The sequence below is a fragment of the Manacus vitellinus genome, unplaced genomic scaffold (genome assembly GCF_001715985.3).
Source record: "Manacus vitellinus isolate BGI_N305 unplaced genomic scaffold, ASM171598v3 scaffold_46_pilon, whole genome shotgun sequence".
Classification (NCBI taxonomy): Eukaryota; Metazoa; Chordata; class Aves; order Passeriformes; family Pipridae; genus Manacus; species Manacus vitellinus.
The window spans coordinates 794,297-812,259 of record NW_021940578.1 but is presented as its reverse complement, the minus strand read 5'-3'; the positions used below and the strand labels follow the sequence as shown (position 1 = coordinate 812,259).

Sequence of the window (17,963 nt, the reverse complement as noted above, 5' to 3'; positions counted from 1 at the left end):
CACTGCTCCAGTACCTTCCTGAGCTCTGACCTGATGGTGTTTAAGGATCTCATACCTCTGACCTGGATTTGCTTCACAGGAGCTCCAACTGACCGCTGTAGGTCCACAAATCCTGTTGCTTTGTGGGTACATCAGAATCCTTCTCCAGACCACCTGGGCAGAGCAGAGCATCATTTTGGCTAAGCCCAGGGCTTCCCGCTGGACTCTCTGTGCTGTATGTCATGTGCTTGTCTTCCTCAGCCCCGAAAATCCACGGCAGAGCCAAGACAGGCCTCATACACCTCTGAGTGTGCAACAGGAACGGCACCTGGTACCTCATACAGTCCCAGATGTGCGAGAGCAGAGACACCTCGTACCTAATACAGCTCCGGGCAAGGGACAGTGACAGCACCCACCACCTCGTACAGCCCCAGGTGTGGGGCAGTGATGGTACCCGGTACAGTCTCGGTGTGTGATGGTGACAGTACCTGATGCAGCTCCTGTGCGTGACGGTGACGGCACCTGGTACCCAGCACAGCTCTGGGCAAGCGACAGTGACGGCATCCGCCGCTTCGCACCGCCCCGGCGCGTGATGGGGACGCGCCCGTTACCCAGAGAGCGCGGGTAACGGATGCCCCGCATCCCGTGCCCCGCATCCCGGCGGCCGGGCTCTGTCCGGGTACCGCCCGCGCATCCTCCGGTGCCGCCTCCCGTGACGCGAGCCGGCTTGCCAGTCGCCGCTCCGCGACGCGACCGATCGCTGCAGTGCCTCGCTTCGCGATCAGCGAGCCGGGGCTGCAAGTGCCGCTCCCGCAGCCAGTAGGAGCGGGGAGGCACGGGCAGCCCCGTACAGCCGGCCCCAGCTCGCTCCTCGCTCCGGGAAGGCTCTCTGCGAGACCCCCCGCGATGCTGCGCTGCGGGCACGACGACGACGCCCGCCGGGCTCCGGGGGAACAATCACCGGTCAGAAGGCCGGCCCGGTAGGCCCCGGGCAGCCGCCGGGGCTCGCCACGCTGTTGCGTGCCGGGGGGCGGGCGCCCTTTCTATCCGCCGCGCCGCCGGCCCGGCAGACCGCTGAGGGGCCGCTCAGTGTTCGTCCGCACACGGCGGGCCCGCGACCGCCCGCCTGCGACCAGTACTTCGTGCTTCCGGGCTACATTCCTCGTGCTAGTGCGCGCCGGGCAAGGGCCGGGCCGACGGCCGGGGTCGCCGCCCCGCACAGCCCCCCGCAGCCCTGACCTGTGTGTGCCTTCCCCCCGCAGCCCGGCACCATCGAGCAGGCGGTGAGCGAGATCCGGGTGGTCGTGCTGCCCGCCGAGGACGGGGAGGTGCAGAGCGTGTGGCTGCTCACAGAGTGAGTCCCGAGGGGCACGGGGGGAGAAGCGCCAGGGCGGCCTCGGAACCACTAAAGCTCCGTCCCATTCTCTTACCAGAATCGATCACTGGAACAATGAGAAGGAGCGTCTTGTCCTCATCACGGACTGGTCCCTCCTGGTGTGTAAGTACAACTTCATCAGCCTGCAGTGCCAGCAGGTGACGAGGATCGCCCTCAGCGCTGTGGACACCATCTCTATGGGAGAGTTCGAGTTCCCACCGAAATCTCTGAACAAGTAAGCTGCCACAGTCACTCTGTAACGACCTTTGTTATTGTGAACAATGTTGGCCTGATGCTGATCACTGGAAGGGTCAGAGAATTCTTCTTTTCACTTACTTAGCTCTGCAAACAATTCCTGAAGCTTCATTAGAAGACCTCAGGGTAGCTGCTGGTTTGCTGATACGGTCAGTAGTTGCATTAATAGCAAGTTGCTCAAGGACTTTCAAGATGAGTAGATTTGGGAGCAGGAGTTTGTCACCATTATGTAACGCAGTAAGTAGCAGCAGCACCACCTCAGTGTTGTCAGGTCCCCTGTACACATGGGCTTTCACAGGCTGTGCAGGTCAAGTTCCACGTCCCAGATGTCCAAGGAGTTTCACCTTCTTGCTGTCAGCTCATAGGAAGGTTCCTTTGCATGTTTAAGGGCTGAATTAATGCTAATTCTTGCCTACAGGAAAGATTTCCTATCACTTGCATTTCAGCTTCCAGTTTCAACTGTCTTTGTCAGGCAGAACTTTCTAGTTAAAAGGTGCCTCAACAACTGGAAAGTCTTCCCCTGTTAATTCCTGTCTCCACTGCAGGCGGGAAGGCGTCGGTATCCGCATTCAGTGGGACAAGCAAAGCAGGGCCTCCTTCATCAACAGGTGGAACCCCTGGTCCACCAACATCCCCTACATCACCTTCACCGAGCACCCCATGGCAGACGCTGACGAGAAGGTCGCATCCCTGTGCCGGGTAAGGAACGGGCCTGTCCTGATCACTGAGCTCATAGGCCAGATACAACTCAGATTACTTTGAAGCAGTGCATCAAACAGGAGGAGTCACGTCAGAGATGGAACTTAGAACTGTGAGCTGTATCTCTCCAGTCCCCAAATTTTGACTTGCAGCATGCCTGTTTTCCTCCAGCCACCCATAACTGGATGAAGCACAGAGGAAACTGAAACTTCCAGAAGCACAGAGTCCTGTAAAACCGAAAAGCAAATGGATCATGGCCTATTCCTGCTCTTACTTACCTGACAGGCTGGTGGATTTTTCCTCTAGGACTGCCAGCTAATTAACAGCTGGTTTAATTGCTCACTGAAAACCTTCACTGAGGGGGTTCTCAGTCCTTCTTGGAATAGGTGATTCCCTCTGGAGTTTTCCTTAAAACTAGAATGCTTTAAGTGCAACACATCAGTCATCAGGGCAGAAATAAACACTTGGTCACTGACACATCTTTACCCATCCAGCCCACGTTTAAGTCACGTGTCAATAGTGTCCTGCGTGACTCATTGAGGTTAAATATCAGAATGTGACATTTATCACAGTACGAGATCCCTGACAACTCCGGCTTTAGTGTTAATCCTTCTCCATTCCACATCAGCAGCTGTTTCCCTAACAGTTTGTAAAACAATGGAAAAACAAGGTGACTTTTTTTTCTTTCAGCTGGAAAACTTCCAAACACAGCTGATCCAGGCTGTGAAGAAAGCCCACAAGGAGGGCCCTGTGCCAGGGAGTGCTTCTGGTGTCCTGGTGCTGGAGCGGCCCATCCTCATCGAGACCTACCTGGGACTGATGTCCTTCATCAACAACGAGGCCAAACTGGGCTACTCCATGACAAGAGGAAAAATTGGATTTTAAGCCCCCTTGCTGTCCCCTGTTGAAGGAAGGGCAGGTGACTTGCTGTTGGTCCCCGGGGAGAGCGCGCTGAGGGCAGAGCACAACGGGCAAAGGGGAGTTGGGGGAAGGAAGGGGGGTGGTTGTAGGACAGCTCCAGGTCGCTTGGGGAATGCACAGATTGGATTTGAGGCAGACACAGGGTGGTGTCAGTCTGGTATTTTGTACCTGATGTACAGCCCGCGTGGTCCCTGTGGGGTGAGCAGCGGCGTGTTCCGTGTCCTTCCAGGCCTGTTCTTCCTGTTCATGAAGTGCCCTTGGAACCTGCTGAAACCCTGCCCAAGTACCTGCTGTACAATAGAACCTTTGTGCCACGTTACTGCTGTATCCCTGTGTATGGTGTCAGATCCTACCCTGTGCTTGGGACTGATTAGTGTTGTCTAAAGAGGAATTACTGTTCCAATCTCCGTGATCTCAGCGCTCTCATTAATGCCTGTTAGGAGTTTTGAAAGCTGTCAGTCAGTCTTTAACAATATTTGCTGGCTTTTGCTAAAGCTGCACTGTTCCACCTGCTCAGCAGCAGTTGGTGAACTCTGAATATGCTTTTTGTAAAAATCCCTCTAAAAACCCACTGGAACTTCCTCTGTTTCCTTGCTGCAGCCACAGAATAAAGACTGTTGTGAGAGAACATTGCCAAAAGCCTCACCAACACATTTGCCTTCAAAGCTGCTCTTTGTAAAACTGAAAAGGAATTCTATTTTGGTTAGATTGATATTCTTAGCCATTTTTCTGAAATCTACTCTAGTTTGGGCCAGGACTTTTTAATGGAGACAGAGAAAAAAAACTTTCAGCACTGTGTGTCAGCCTTGCTTTATACATTCCTGCCCTGAGCCTCACGTCCAGGGATTAAATTGAGAAGCAGCACAAGAGACACTGAGCTGGCATTGCTGAAGAGGTGATTCTTTGTGCATGACCTTCTCTCCATGCCCTTTTATCAAAGCCTTTATCTGCTGGATAAACACTGTGCTGCAGTGGTGTTTTTTTGGCCTTAACATAGGTGTGTGTTTGTGAAACTCATAAAAAAGCTGGAGTCCTGATGGAATGCAACAAGCTGCATTGTCCCTCTCTGTGCATTTTCTAAGTTGTCTGTTCAGTTTTCATTAACCTTGCAGTAAAGTTAGATTTCAACTCAATTTGGTCTTTGTTCTTCATTTTCTGGAGACAGGCTGTGAAATTAGGCATCACAAGAAAAAACATCCAATAAATTCCTACACAAGGGGCTCCCTCCTTGGAAGGACACAGTGGAAGGACAGTCCAACTGCTCCTTCCCTACCAAATCACCCACTCCCAGCTGGCACCAGAGAATTGGGACAAAACCTGCCATTTCAGTTGCCTGTAATTCAACATCCTGAAATGTCAGTTGTCATCGCTCTTGTAAAGATTCCATATAATAAATCCACAGTGGCCCAGGCACAGTTACTGCCTCCCATGTTGTGTGCAAGTAACAGTTTCCTCATGTTGGGATAAGTCACTGCATAATCACATCAAACTGACACAGACTTTAGAGTGCAGAGGTGCAGGTTTATAGTTTGTAACTATCAAAATATTTATTGGAAATTAGAAAATTTAAATAATAGCTATACATTATATACACACAGAGCTACAGTCCTGGAAAATAAGGGTTCAGAGTTGACACAGAGAAATGTTCAACTCCATCAATATTCAGGTTTTTCTTGCAATCCAGACTCACTCCCTACATTTCAGTTGCTACATCACTCAAGTGCAATCACAATACTTCACACACTGAGCTTGGAGCTCCTTCAAATAAATAATTTATAAATACAAACACTTCAGATTGGGCAACACATTTTTACCCTTTTCCTCGTTCTTCCTCAGACTTGGGAGCATTCTTAGCGCATTTTAATTTTTTTATTTTACCTCTTCTCTTTCTAAGTAACACACACAGCAGTTGTCCTTACTCAGGAGCACCATGGAGTCCCCGCTGGAATGCCAGGAGAGAGACACGATCTGGAAGTCGCCTGCAGGAAGAGATCAGAGTGTGTCAGCAAGGAGCTGGCAGCCCGTCCTCCTGCTGGAGGAAAAGGCAGCTGGAATCAGTCACACAAATCCCTGTCAGCCCCGTGCTCTGTCCTTGATACATTTGACATTCGCTGCCTCATTGTGAGCTCCTCCTTTTTCTGAGGATAAAAATACCTGCTTTCAAGAAGCTCCAAGAACACACCTGAGCCATTTTCATGGTAACACTCGGAGTGATTAATAAGTGGAAAGCTATTTCACCCCTGATCAGCTGGTGGCAGCTCCTGCAGGGCCTCACCTTCCCCGGGCACCTGGACGGCCACGCAGCCGGCGGGGGACCACAGGAACACTCTGCTGGTGCCCGTGCACAGCGCCAGGCGCGGCTGCCGGGGGTCCCACTGGAAACCCTGGACGGGGCACAGCTGCTCCAGCACCACCAACAGCTTCAGCCTCCGGATGTCCCAGACCCACACAGCGTTGGGAATGCTGTCTGCAAAGGAAGCGCCAGTCACATAAGACTTGAAGGATGAAAGGGTCACACTTGTGGTTTTTAAACGGGTATTAACTGACACAAACATAAATTAACACAACACAAACCTCTAGGTGCACCCCAGGGGTGCTACCACTAGAGTCTTGCCAAGCAAAGCCTTCAGCATTGCCTCGGAAATATTGCAAAAACGGTAAAAGAAGTGACTTAGTACATCTCCCAGTTCTTCCCTGGCTTTTATCTCATCAGTCTGTTTGATGGATTTTGCACCTGACCCACAGCTTTGGCATCCAGACATGAACAGCTCCTCAGGATCATTGAAGGGAAAGATGGAACATTAATTCCATGACTTTCACTATTTGAGGCAGTCAGAATCCCCCCTGCTACAGGCTGTGCAGAGTTCTGCCTTTCACAAGACCCAGGCTGTAAATGGAGGGGAAGATTTGCATGTTCCATTTTCAACACAGTGACCTTGCACACACTTGAAGAAATACAAAAACCTACTATTTTCATCAAATACAGAGCCAAGGCTGAGTTCCTGCTCTGATCAGCCATTCTGGCAGCTCACACCACTTGACATACACTAGAAGACAGAGGCTGGGTTGCCTCTGTAGTTACACGTCTCAGCAGAGCTGATTTTACAGAGCAACAAGTGCAATAAGGAAACCCCCCCATTCCCAGAGAGGGTTTCCCTTTAAGGCAGAGCAGTCAGAACTTACCATTTTTGGTTGCCAGGAAACAATTATCTGCACTGAACGCCAACATCCCAACTCCCACTTTGGGATTTGCCCTGTCAGCAACTGGTTTGATATACTGTAAAGAAACTGGCACCTGGGAGATCTCATCTGGAACGGGAAAGAAAAGCACTTCACTAAGTGAGCCTGAATGGACAATGCATTTAAACCCCAGCTGTTAAAACCCATCATCTCTGAAGCAATAGGACCACATTTTACTCTTCTCCAAGATGTTCCAGTCAAAACTTCAATTCTTTTAAGATATTGCATATTCATGTAACCAGCTTATTATTTCCAGCCCTCCGACAAAAAAGGAAAGGCTGGAAATCCAGGCAGGTCTGAGATTAAATTAGGAAAATAAGGAGGGGTCAGAATTTCCACTACCTTTTAACTAACATTTCAAACATTGGTGCAAAACAAAGGTCATTAACAGTGCCACAAGCAATGAGATTGGTTTTTACTGCTCTTGAGAACATCCAGAGGATCTGTTCCACCATCCAAGGGGCAGAGTTCACCTATACCATTTATTTATAGAAAGACTTCCCATGGCAAACTCAAGTGTCTTGTTTAAGTAAACTTTGGCTTACATTTACTCTGTGTGCTGAAGAGAGAACTGGCCAATGCTTTTGTTGGAGGGAAAGAAAGTCTCTCTGTTTCAACAGATGGGGATTTCTCCACTTCTTTGTACACAATCTACAAAGAAACAAGTGAGAGTTCTACGGAAGGGCCTTGGAGAGTTTGATCATGGGCTGTTACCAAACACCCATACCCCACTGACTCTTTGCACATTTATTATATCTCAGAATCCCCTGGTTCATCAGAGGAAAGGGCTTTGGTAGACAGACATGGAATTCAGCACTCCCAGGGAATCCCAGGCTGTTTGGAACCATGATCAGTAAAAACACTCCTGTGACAAATACACAAACCTTGAAGTCTACAAGGAATGAATCTGCCACAGCGCCCCTCATTCATTATTCCTGACTGGAAAATAAATCATCCTCATTACAGTGGGAACATGGATTTCATTTTTGCAGCCAACAATCTTTAATCTGATTCTATCATAAATAAACTCAAACCAAGTGCAGCATTGCAGAAGGAAATAGCAAAAATATTTCAGCATGCCTACAACATATTCCCAAACACAAGCACCAGGCTAAAAAGCACCAACTGCAATTCCTGCCTGTGTAGTGGAGATTAACAGAGCTATTTCCATTTGTTTTCCATGACATATTTTACACCTAACTGGAAGTAAAGGCATTTCTCAGCCATGAGAAGCTTTGCTGAGGTGCTTTAATGGCTCGTGCCTTTCTTCTGGTTAAGGGACATGAGCAGAGTCGTGTGACTACTGCAGAGTTACAGTCCACACACAGACTCTGCCAGGAGACCTGTGCAGTCCCTCCTACAGTGGCAAACAACTCTACACACTGTTCTTGTTACCTCTGTGGATGAGATCAGCCTGGGATTTTTGGAACAAGACTAAAGTTCTGTGCCTGCTGCCAACGACCCAGAATCTGTCAGGCCTTGCAGGTACAGGTATAAAGGATAAAATCAATGCTGACAGATGTTCCAGGAAATGCTCTTTAGGTGAGCTGGATGAGCCTGTCCACACAGGATGTGCCTCTAAACATCACTGGAACTGGATTGTGATCAAAGTCAGGAACTGTATAAAGCTGAGACAAATCCCTCCTCCTTCCCATGGGATGCACACCCAAATCTGTAATGCAGCCACCACCTACACCAAATACACTGGCATATGACAGGAGCATCTGAGAATCTCTTAGTGCTAAGGAGAAGATCACAGACACATATCCCATCAAATTTGAAAGGATTCCCCCATTTTTCTTACATTCCCAAGTTTTCATGCAATTTCCCAAGCCCTAATTAGGTGTTGGGGGGGGGGAAATCAAGGTCTCCAAAATGAAATGCATTTATCAGCATCTTTCAGACACAAACAGCAGCACCAAAGCTCTGCTAACAACCCCATGGATTTTGGATCTGTACTCACAGTCTTTTTGCTGGCAATGGTTGCTGGATGCTCAAACTCTGTGATCTTCTTCCACGTCACGTGGTTCAAGATACGCACCTGGTTCAGGAAGCATTGCAAGAGCAGACTGTCAGGACAGGGCTCTACAAATGCTTTAGAACAAAGAGGGAGAAAACAAACCTATTTCTCACCTTCTCATCAAAGCTGCCAATTGCCAGGAACTGGCTGCTGGGGCTCCAGGCAACCGACTTGATGCCCAGAGGCCACTCGTAGGCGCGGTAGGAGGAGAGCAGTCTGCCATCGAGGGAGTACAGCAGGAGCTTGTACTGCAACACAGACAGGCACTCTGAACACCAGCAGGAGTGTCAGAGACCACAGGCAGGCAAAGCACTCCTCCCAAACTCTCTCTGTTTAAAATGCAGCAAGTTAAATACAGAGGTCATGGTCTCTTATCTACGAGTTAGCCGGCTCCAGGCTTCATGGTTCACTTTTTGGATGAGTAGTTTTATAACTGTAAAATCACTGTGCAGTGCAATATCAGTGAAGCTGCAGAAGACTCTCACAGAGGATTCTTCCATTATTATTTCAATAGCACCTTCTGCAATGTCTACAATCAATTATTTTTTGCAAGATAAATTAGAAAGAATTTGCTGTCATTGAAGATTTACAGAATGGTGACACCCACTTGCAAGGGCATCCATCCCAAATATAAGTACAATATTAAACAAAAGCTGAACTCAAACCATTTTATGTTTAAAAGAAACATTTTAAACACCAGGTTTTTTTAGTTACTGCTTTCTACATGATGCCTAAAGACCAGTTGAACTCTCTCAAGAAAATCATCTGCTTTTCTCCTACCTCCAGGCACGAGTCCCACGCTGCCAGCACACAGCCATTAGGAGCCCACTCAATCCCAAACAGATCCTGTGTTTCAGTGTCAAAATGCTGCTCCCAAAAGAGAAACCACAAACCCATTTGAAATATTATGTCAACAAATCCTGACAGAATGTTCAGTTTTATACTTTCAAGGGCTACCACAAATGCAAAAGAGCCTTTTGCACGCCAGAGTAGAAACAGAAATATTTCCTTTTGTAATATTTGCTTCCCTTTATAGAAAGGGCAAAAGTTTCCATACCTTCAAATGAACAGCTTTTCATAAGAAAATTAAACTAGTTACACTGAAACAGTCAAGAAATCCAGGTAGAATTCCTTGTCTCAAAGTCTGGTACAGGATCATAGAACTCCAGAATGGTATGAGCTGGAAGGGACCTTAAAGCTCATTGTGTTCCAACTCCTGCACTGGGCAGGGACACCTTCCACTAGAATAGGTTGCTCCAAGCCCTGTCCAACCTGGCCTGAACACTTGCAGGGATGGAGCAGCCACAACCTCCACAACAAAGATTATTAGGGAAGAGCTCAGGAACACAACAAGCACTTAGTGATAGTTCCCAAATTTTTCTATCAGCTTCTAGCAAGCCTCAGAATTCCTGAGCCAGAGGTGACACTACACATAGACAAGTTCCTGCTCGGTTTAATTGCTCAGATCCACCCAGTCCCCCACAGCAGTGTCACCCTTCCTGGACTGATCTCACCAGTGAACAGTTTATATCGCACATTCTGAGTATCTAGCACTTGCTACTCTCACTATTACTACTGTAGTAATGTTACAACACATGCAGCAGTGGGAGGAGAGGGCAGAGCTTACCCTGAGGAGCTGCCAGTTGCTGCACACGAAGATGCTGATGAAGTCCTTGCAGTCGCGGCGCTCTGCCACGGCCATGTAACGCCCGTCCTTGGTGAAAACCACCCCTGCCAGGGGACAGAGTTCATTAGAACTGTGTTAAACAGAAGAGAGACAACAAGGCAGGTCGGCTGATGAGTCTTCAGTGAAGAACAGTTACTCCCAATTCAAAGCAGAAATGAAAGAGCAGAAAGAATCTCTTCGCAGAAGGTCACATTAATCAAGGCAGAGCACAGTGTTACTGATTCGCTTGTGTCAGCAATTTTTGAGCTTGGAATGTACAATTCCTCAGGATGCAGAGCTTCAAAACACATCTGATCACTGACAGTTGTTATATAAACCCCACAGATTTCAAGTAAGCACTTCATTTAGCCTGGCTAAATGGATCAGTTATGCAACCATCAGTTCTCCACCAACTCTCAGGCATTGCTTCCCATCCACTACAATTTTATCTGGAATACATAATTGTCTTTGTCATCTGTGGGACACAACCCTCAGGCAGGAAACTGCTCTCCACAGCCATGTGGCCTGACAGCCTTGGCACGAGCTTCCCTTTCCAACCCTTCCACGTGCAAAAGATGAGAAAGGCCACTTTGGATTAATGTTTTTTCACCACAGTACATCCAGTTTAATTTTATGCCTTCACACTGAATTCATTTTTTCCTGTCTGCCACATTAAAAGGCCATTGCTGGGTAGATGTGTGACACTCACCCTGCTGACACGCTTTGGGGTACTTGATGTAGGACACAGATTTGGTGCACAAGGACCACACCGTTATCCGCAGCTGGCAGAGAGACAGGGAGCACTTTGGGTTATTTTTGTAGATAAAAAAAAAAAGAATTAAGCAAATAGAAAAACATCAGCCTAGTTCAGCAACACAAAGTAGATCAATGAACCTTCTGTGGTTAATTAAACTCTGTGGCTACTCAGTATGGTTCAATGTGGGTGAGGAGTTCTCTCCCAGCCCCCTGCAGATAGCAGGGTATTTACCCCAAATTTACATTGCACCACACTGAATACTCTAGAGGGGTGCACAAAATTCACACCAACAACGTGGAGATTTGTATTTTGCACTTCCCTCCTCAGCCACATAGAAGGAGGCAATGTTACAGAATTACTGAAAAATTAGAAAACACCCCAAACCTGCCCTGCCAAGCAAGGCATGACACTGGTGTTCAGGGGATTTCTGGAGCTGCAGAGGGCAGGCAGCTGCAGACCCAGCCTCCCCACAGCTCCCCAAGGTCACAGCTGCACCCCAGGCTCGGCCCTGCCATCTGCACATTATCCAGTTAAAAACAAATACTCCCTCTCCCTTGGCAACGGCAGCCCCAGCCCCAGGGACACTGAGGATGGCAAGGGAACCTTTGCATTTGGAGCTGCAGCAACCACAGACAGCTCTTCCCTTGTGTTTTACTGCACTGAGGTAAGATTCCAGAAGAGCTGCAGGTAAAGTTTTTTGCAATAAAGATTTTTTTCCTAATATCCAATCCAAACCTACTCTCTGTCAGTTTGAAGCCATTCCCCCTTGTCCTGTCTCTCCAGGCCCTTGTCCAAAGTCTCTCTCCATCTTTCTTGTGGGCTCCCTTCAGGCACTGGAAGGCCACAATTAGGTCACTCTGGAGCCTTCTCTTCTCCAGGCTGAACAATCCCAATTCTCTCAGCTTCTTCCTCCCAGCAGAGCTGCTCCATCCCTCTGATCATCCTGGTGCCTCCTTTGGACTCGCTCCAGCAGCTCCATGTCCTTGCTGTGCTGGGCCCCCAGAGCTGGAGGCAGCTCTGCAGTGGGGTCTCACCTGAGCAGGGCAGAGGGGCAGAATCCCCCCTACAAGTGTAGCAGGTCCTGGAGGAATCCACGAGATGAAGGACATTAATCAGGTTTTATCCCTGCACCCCTCACTTCCGGCCACAGGAGCCCAGCGTTGTCAGACTGCTCCTCTGCAAGGTTTACTTTAAAAATACCAACACGATGCCTCCACACATTCTCCTGCAGCAACTGCAGTGCTGAAATGCTGCTGAGGACTATTAATTGCAGCCCTAAATGCACTGGCTGCTCTGCCTCCCCCGAGCAAAACACACAGCACACATTCCCCAGCCACTTAATACAAGCTTAGCAGCTGCAGGCTTCGAATGCTGAGGGCTGGATCGTCATTTCTCCTGACAAAGGCATCCGAGTTTACACTTGTGCTGCCACTTGGCCTCACAATCAGCTCTACTGGCCATCCTGGACCACCTTGGCTGCTCTGAGCCTCAGGAGGCAAAACCTTGCTGCTCACATGGATCTCAAGTGCACAGGAAGAGGGAAATGTCTGGAGGTGAGACACAGCACATCCCACGCTGAGCCCCCACTGTCACCTCTGCCCTGCCCGAGGCTCCACCGCAGGGAAAAGGCAATTACACCCTCCTTTTGAAGTCTTTCTGCATCCATCTCTGCTCCACCATGGAGCCACTGAATCACTTGGGTTGGAAAAGGCCTCAAAGTCCAACCTGTGCCCGATGTCCACCTTGTCCCCAGCCCAGAGCACTGAGTGCCACGTCCAGTCCTTCCTTGGACATCTCCAGGGATGGGGACTCCATCACCTCCCTGGGTAGCCCCTTCCTAGGCCTGACCACCCCTTCCAGGAGGAAATTCCTCCTGGTGTCCAACCTGAACCTCCCCTGACACAGTTTGAGGCCGTTTCCTCTTGTCCTGTTGCTTGCTGCATGTTCAGCTTCACTCCCTCTCTCCCACCAGGGCTGCAGGCTCAAATGACACCTGCAAGTCAGAGTCCATGGACCCACTCTGCCCCAACCCTCTGTAACCTCTCACCCAACTCACACAACCTGAGGGTTTGGTCCAGTTTAAGAAACGTTCAAAACCAAACCATTTTGATTCCTGCAATCAGGATCCTTTTCTGTTGTTCCATTTGTGCACAGTCAGACATTCCCACAAACTGAGAATCTCACATTATGTGCTTAATGCATGGATTTCACACCCCCCTACCTGGATTAACAGTGTGTTTACAATTAAATTGTGACAGAAAGGGAAAACCTACATACTCCCACCTAGAACATTATTCCACAATCTCACCAAGTTGTCAACATAAATTAGATGAAGAAGATTAGAAAGATTATGTCACAGCTCACAGAAAGGATCAGGAGAGACAGAAACATCAAACAGAGAAACAAAACTTTTCAAAAATGACAGGAAATTTGCATTGCTGCTTGTTGCCTTTCTCATGGAATTTGGGGGGAAGGGACAATTGCCTTTGTAGCAGGAGAACAGACCATGGTCCATTAATTCTGCAGCAAGCCCTTCTCCACTGCTCCTTTTGGGGGATACTTTCTGTCCAGCATCGATGACTCGACTGAGGGGAGCTGTCAAACTCAAATCCTCACGATAATGGTGTCTGAGAAGTTTTCAGCTGTTGTTTTGCAGTGGAAAAACAAACCAAAAGCAGAAGCATTTTTAAAATAGCCTAAAAACAGCTGAGAAATAAAAAGTATTTGGATGGTAACGTGATAAACAGTGTCCAGCGCCGTGCCCAGGACTACGGCCCGATGTTGACAGCTCCAGGCAGGTGTAGGACTGGTGATTTTCAACAGACAAAAACACACTTTTAAACAACCTACAGCTCAAATGACTGTCAACTCTTGTCCCAGACTTGACTGGGTCACTCGGCCCCTTACATAGCAGTGTCTGTCAGCACTGGATTTCAGAAGATTATTCGGAGCACATTCCTCGCCAGAAAGCATTTTTCAGCCAACGCAGCCACTCACAGTTACTAAGGATTAGCCCGGATACACACAAAAACACACACTTCTCCCTGCTGCTGGAGTTCCAGAGAAGCTCCTTAATGCTTAAGGACCTAATGTGGAAGGAGAGAAAGTACAGTGTATGTAGTTTATAAGCACAGCTCTTCAGAGAAGGACTCCAGAACATCTTCACACCATTTATCCCAAAACACAAGGGTCATGAGGAAGCACAGAATCCTGGAATGGTCTGGGTTGCAAGGGAGCTTCAAGATCATCCAGTTCCACCGACATCTTCCTCTTGACCAGGTTGTTCCAAGTCCTGTCCAACCTGGCCTTAAACATTTCCAGGGACATGAAGAGGATCCACTTGCTTTCTCCAGATCTTTCACCTGTCACCTATGCCTCTAAACTCTGGTGGAACAACAGCACTGGTTTGATATCTTCCACAGGACACTGCCTCCCAGAGGGGATCTTAGGAGAGAAATGCAGACCACAAAAAGACTGACTGCAAGTTAGTTGAATCCCAAAAGGGGGTGTCAAAAGCTGGTTCCAGACTCTGTTCAGTAGTGCCCAGCAACAGGACAAGGAGTGATAGCCATAAATGACATAAATGACAGCAAGTTCCACCTCAACACAAGGAAGAATTTCTTTCCATGGAACACTGGAACAGGAGCCTAGGGAGGGCATGGAGTTTCCCTCTCTAGAGCCATTCCCAACCCACCTGGACACATTCCTGTGTCACCTGCTCCAGATGACCCTGCCTTTGCAGGGGGTTGGACTGGATGATCTCCAGAGGGTCCTTCCAACCCCAGCTATTCTGAGATTCTGTAATGATTTTTCTGAGGCACTGGTAAGTACAGACTGCTAGAAATTAATAAGTACAAACACATCCCTTAAAAAAAAAAATCAGGGAATAAGAAAGTAACTTCTGAGCTTTCAGTGGAGCTCACACACTGACTTGAAGCATTACATGAGTGATTAGTTGGTGCTCTCTGAAAGTGTCAGGAGGCCAAAGCCGAGCTGAGCTGGCTGGTGGGGAACCCCCAAATCCCCCAGGCAATCACTGGATTTGATAACATGCTGATATTAAATATCCTCACAGTTTGCCCCCAGCACTGCCCACGTCTGTCCCCCCAGACTGTGGATTTAGCAGAGGGAGTAAACACAGCTCGGAGCGCGGCCGGGCCCAGGCAGCTGTCTGACAACAGCTAATTTAGCAACCTGTTTACAGCTGGAGAGGAAACTTATCCCAACACAGATGCCAACTTGGCAAAGGCTTAATGAAATCCTCTAAGGTCAAAGCAAGTTCTGTTGGGAGGCAATAAATCCTTGCTGGGCCACCCCCACACACACGTGCCAGGAGATACTCCCTGGGAGCGCAGAGTACCCGCCTGCAGTGTCCTGACTCCTCCACTGCTGCCTGGCCAGCAGGGATGGCTGCACTGCCTCCAGGGTGCAGTTCTGGGCTCGTTTTTTAATTTTAATTGCCATCAGAGTAATTCACACCCGGGAAAACCAAGGCCTAAACTCATCACTCCTCGTACTCCACAGTCTAAAGGGGTGGGTCTGCACACACACAGTCCCTGTCTGTACCCCCTGACACTGGGGTTTGCCCAAAAAAAAAGGAAGAAATCTTGCAATGCAGCATGTGAATTCAGTGCTAGCCAGGACCATGGCACAAAACCCTGCCACCTAAAACCCAGCCAAAGGTTTGAAAAGAGTAAACACAAGGAGAAATGTAGCTCTCATATGTAGTTCTTGGCTATTTTCTGACCCTTCGTTATTGTACTGAGTCATCAGCTCTAATCCAAAGGTGGACCAGTCAGAAACCACAGGCCTTCCAACTTGGATTCTGCCATAGTGTGCATTCCCCGATATGGCTCTTAATAAGCACTTAGAGGTGTTTTAATTTTAATTTTCCAACTGGTTCCATCAGTAGTCTGACTCCTGTGTATCAAATCAAACAACTGGGAAAGTATTTCCAAGACCTGGATCTAAATCTCACCTTACAGGTCAATAAACCTAAGCCTGTATTTTTTAATTACATATCACTCAAACAAATATGGCTTGGGTTTGTTGTTTGGGGTTTTTTTGCTAGAAATCCTGCAAACAACATATTGGATTTCTAAAATTCTAAATTTGATGAATGCCATAAAAATATCAAAATTATCAGAATATGTTCTCAAACACATAATTTTACCTTCAAATTTGAGAGTCCATTTTCTATCTTATCCCCAGAAGCAAGAGAAGAAAATGTTAATGGAACAACAAACATCCATCCCGGAATTAACCTGGGTTACACACAGGAACACAGAGCTACACTCGTGTTCTCCACCACCACTGCAGCTTTAAGAGCTTTGGGTTATTTTAGGAGGCAAAGGGCAGACAGCAACATCTGACACCGTGGAGAGCAATCCTGACTTGACACTCACATGGAACTCGGTGGTGTTGAGGATGTGACGCCCGTCCGGACTCCAGCAGGAAGCCACCAATCCCGCCGAGCCCTCGTCGATCTTACAGTGCCAGTCCGGCTGCTCCAGGGACCAGACCTGGGGCAGGGGGCAAGCAGACAGTGCAGGGAACAACAGCTCATCGACCCCTCTGCTCAGGGGAATTCCCTACAGCTGAGAACACGCTGCTGCACCCCATTCCAGGCAGCCCAGGAGCCCTGACCGCCCGTGGCCATGAAGGACTGGCGCTGGATCCCACTGCAAAAGTGAGTCCCACCCCTCTGGGTGATAATGGAAGTGGCAAATGAGGTGGGGTTGGTTTTTCTGTGACAAATATTCTGAATATTCAACACTTAAAAAACAGTTTTAGTCTGTTCAACAAGTCTGCATGTTATTTATTTTCTACTGCAGTAAGAAACTGGTAGGATAATCTCCAGCTTTGATTTGTTTTATTAAATGTTTTTATTCTAAATATTCTTTTTCAAAGTAAGATGTTTGTTATGGCTTTAAAAATCCTGGCATGCTGGGTTATCCTCAAACTGCATTATCAACATCAGGAACTTCAGTAGACCTTCAGACTAGTGCTGGCTATTAAGCTCTCACTCCCAGCACACCCAAATTCCCACCAGGAAACAGATTCTCTCCTGCTTTTGTCCTCACCTGGACAATCCCTCGCTTGTACATGGCACACAGGATGAACAGGGAGTCCGATGACCACTCGATGTACTGGATCTTATCCAGGCAGGTGTAGAGCTGGCGGACCTGGAGGGAACTCACATCCCGGACCACCAAGCGGTGCTGGACACACGAGGCCTGAGCGGGACAGGAACAGGGCTAAGCAGGGGCAGCATCCTGGGCTGGAGCACTGGGACTGTCCCTGCCAAGGCCTTGCCACTGCCCAGCTCACTGCCATCCAGGGTGTAAGTTCAGAGAGGGTCAGAGTCACGTTTTCAAGAAAAAATTCCTCCCTGGGGTGGGGAGGCCCTGGCACAGGCTGTCCAGAGAAGCTGTGGCTGCCCCATCCCTGGCACTGGGTGATCTTGGAGGTCCCTTCCAGCCCAAACCATTCTGTGATTCTGTAATTCTATTCTGTGTGCACTGAGCTCCACTGCAAACTACAATGAGAACAGCTAAACCAGGAGGGAAGGAGGTTACAGTAATAAATAGAATCCTCATTCATTCCATCACTCCCGGCTAAGTAATTCTGCTCTTACAAAATGACTCTTTATCTTATAACTATTATTTTATTTCGTAGAATCCCAGGACGGTTTGGGTTGGAAGGGACCTTAAAGCCCATCCAGTCCCATCCCCTGCCATGGGCAGGGACACCTTCCACCAGCCCAGGGTGCTCCAAGCCCCGTCCAACCTGGCTTTGGACAATTCCAGGGATGGGGCAGCCACAGCTTCTCTGGGCAACCTGTGCCAGGGCCTGCCCACCCTCTCAGAGAGGACATTTTCCCCACTATCCCCTCTAACCCTGCCCTGCGGCACTTTGAAGCCATTCCCCCGTGACCTGTCCCTCCAGGCCCTTGTAGAAAGTCCCTTTCCATCCTTCCTGCGGCTCCCTTCAGGTACTAATTAAAGCACCAATTAATTTACCTACGGTTCGTTTAGCCTCAGCCAGGCCT

At 48.6% G+C, this 17,963-nt stretch overlaps 2 protein-coding genes across 2 annotated transcripts in view; one reads left to right on the top strand and one right to left on the bottom strand.

Moving 5' to 3' along the window:
• Positions 1-1,223: 1,223 nt before the first annotated feature.
• On the top strand, positions 1,224-3,880 carry TPRG1L (tumor protein p63 regulated 1 like; the record flags this gene model as incomplete). Its single annotated transcript, XM_018079304.1, has 5 exons — positions 1,224-1,333; positions 1,413-1,589; positions 2,155-2,308; positions 2,999-3,227; positions 3,459-3,880. Coding segments are annotated over 4 exons (636 nt in total), but the record flags the coding sequence as incomplete, so codon positions are not given.
• Positions 3,881-4,744: 864 nt separating this feature from the next.
• WRAP73 (WD repeat containing, antisense to TP73) overlaps positions 4,745-17,963 on the bottom strand; it is a 14,334-nt gene continuing 1,115 nt past the window's right edge. The window contains exons 2-12 of the mRNA XM_029962372.1: positions 16,996-17,148; positions 16,318-16,434; positions 10,865-10,937; positions 10,117-10,220; positions 9,270-9,356; positions 8,603-8,737; positions 8,433-8,510; positions 7,015-7,120; positions 6,413-6,538; positions 5,505-5,696; positions 4,745-5,208 (exon numbers count right to left, since the gene is read on the bottom strand). Of these exons, the coding sequence (XP_029818232.1) occupies positions 5,099-5,208; positions 5,505-5,696; positions 6,413-6,538; positions 7,015-7,120; positions 8,433-8,510; positions 8,603-8,737; positions 9,270-9,356; positions 10,117-10,220; positions 10,865-10,937; positions 16,318-16,434; positions 16,996-17,148 (1,281 nt within the window). The 3' untranslated portion in view covers positions 4,745-5,098. The remainder of the gene's footprint in view (positions 5,209-5,504; positions 5,697-6,412; positions 6,539-7,014; positions 7,121-8,432; positions 8,511-8,602; positions 8,738-9,269; positions 9,357-10,116; positions 10,221-10,864; positions 10,938-16,317; positions 16,435-16,995; positions 17,149-17,963) is intronic.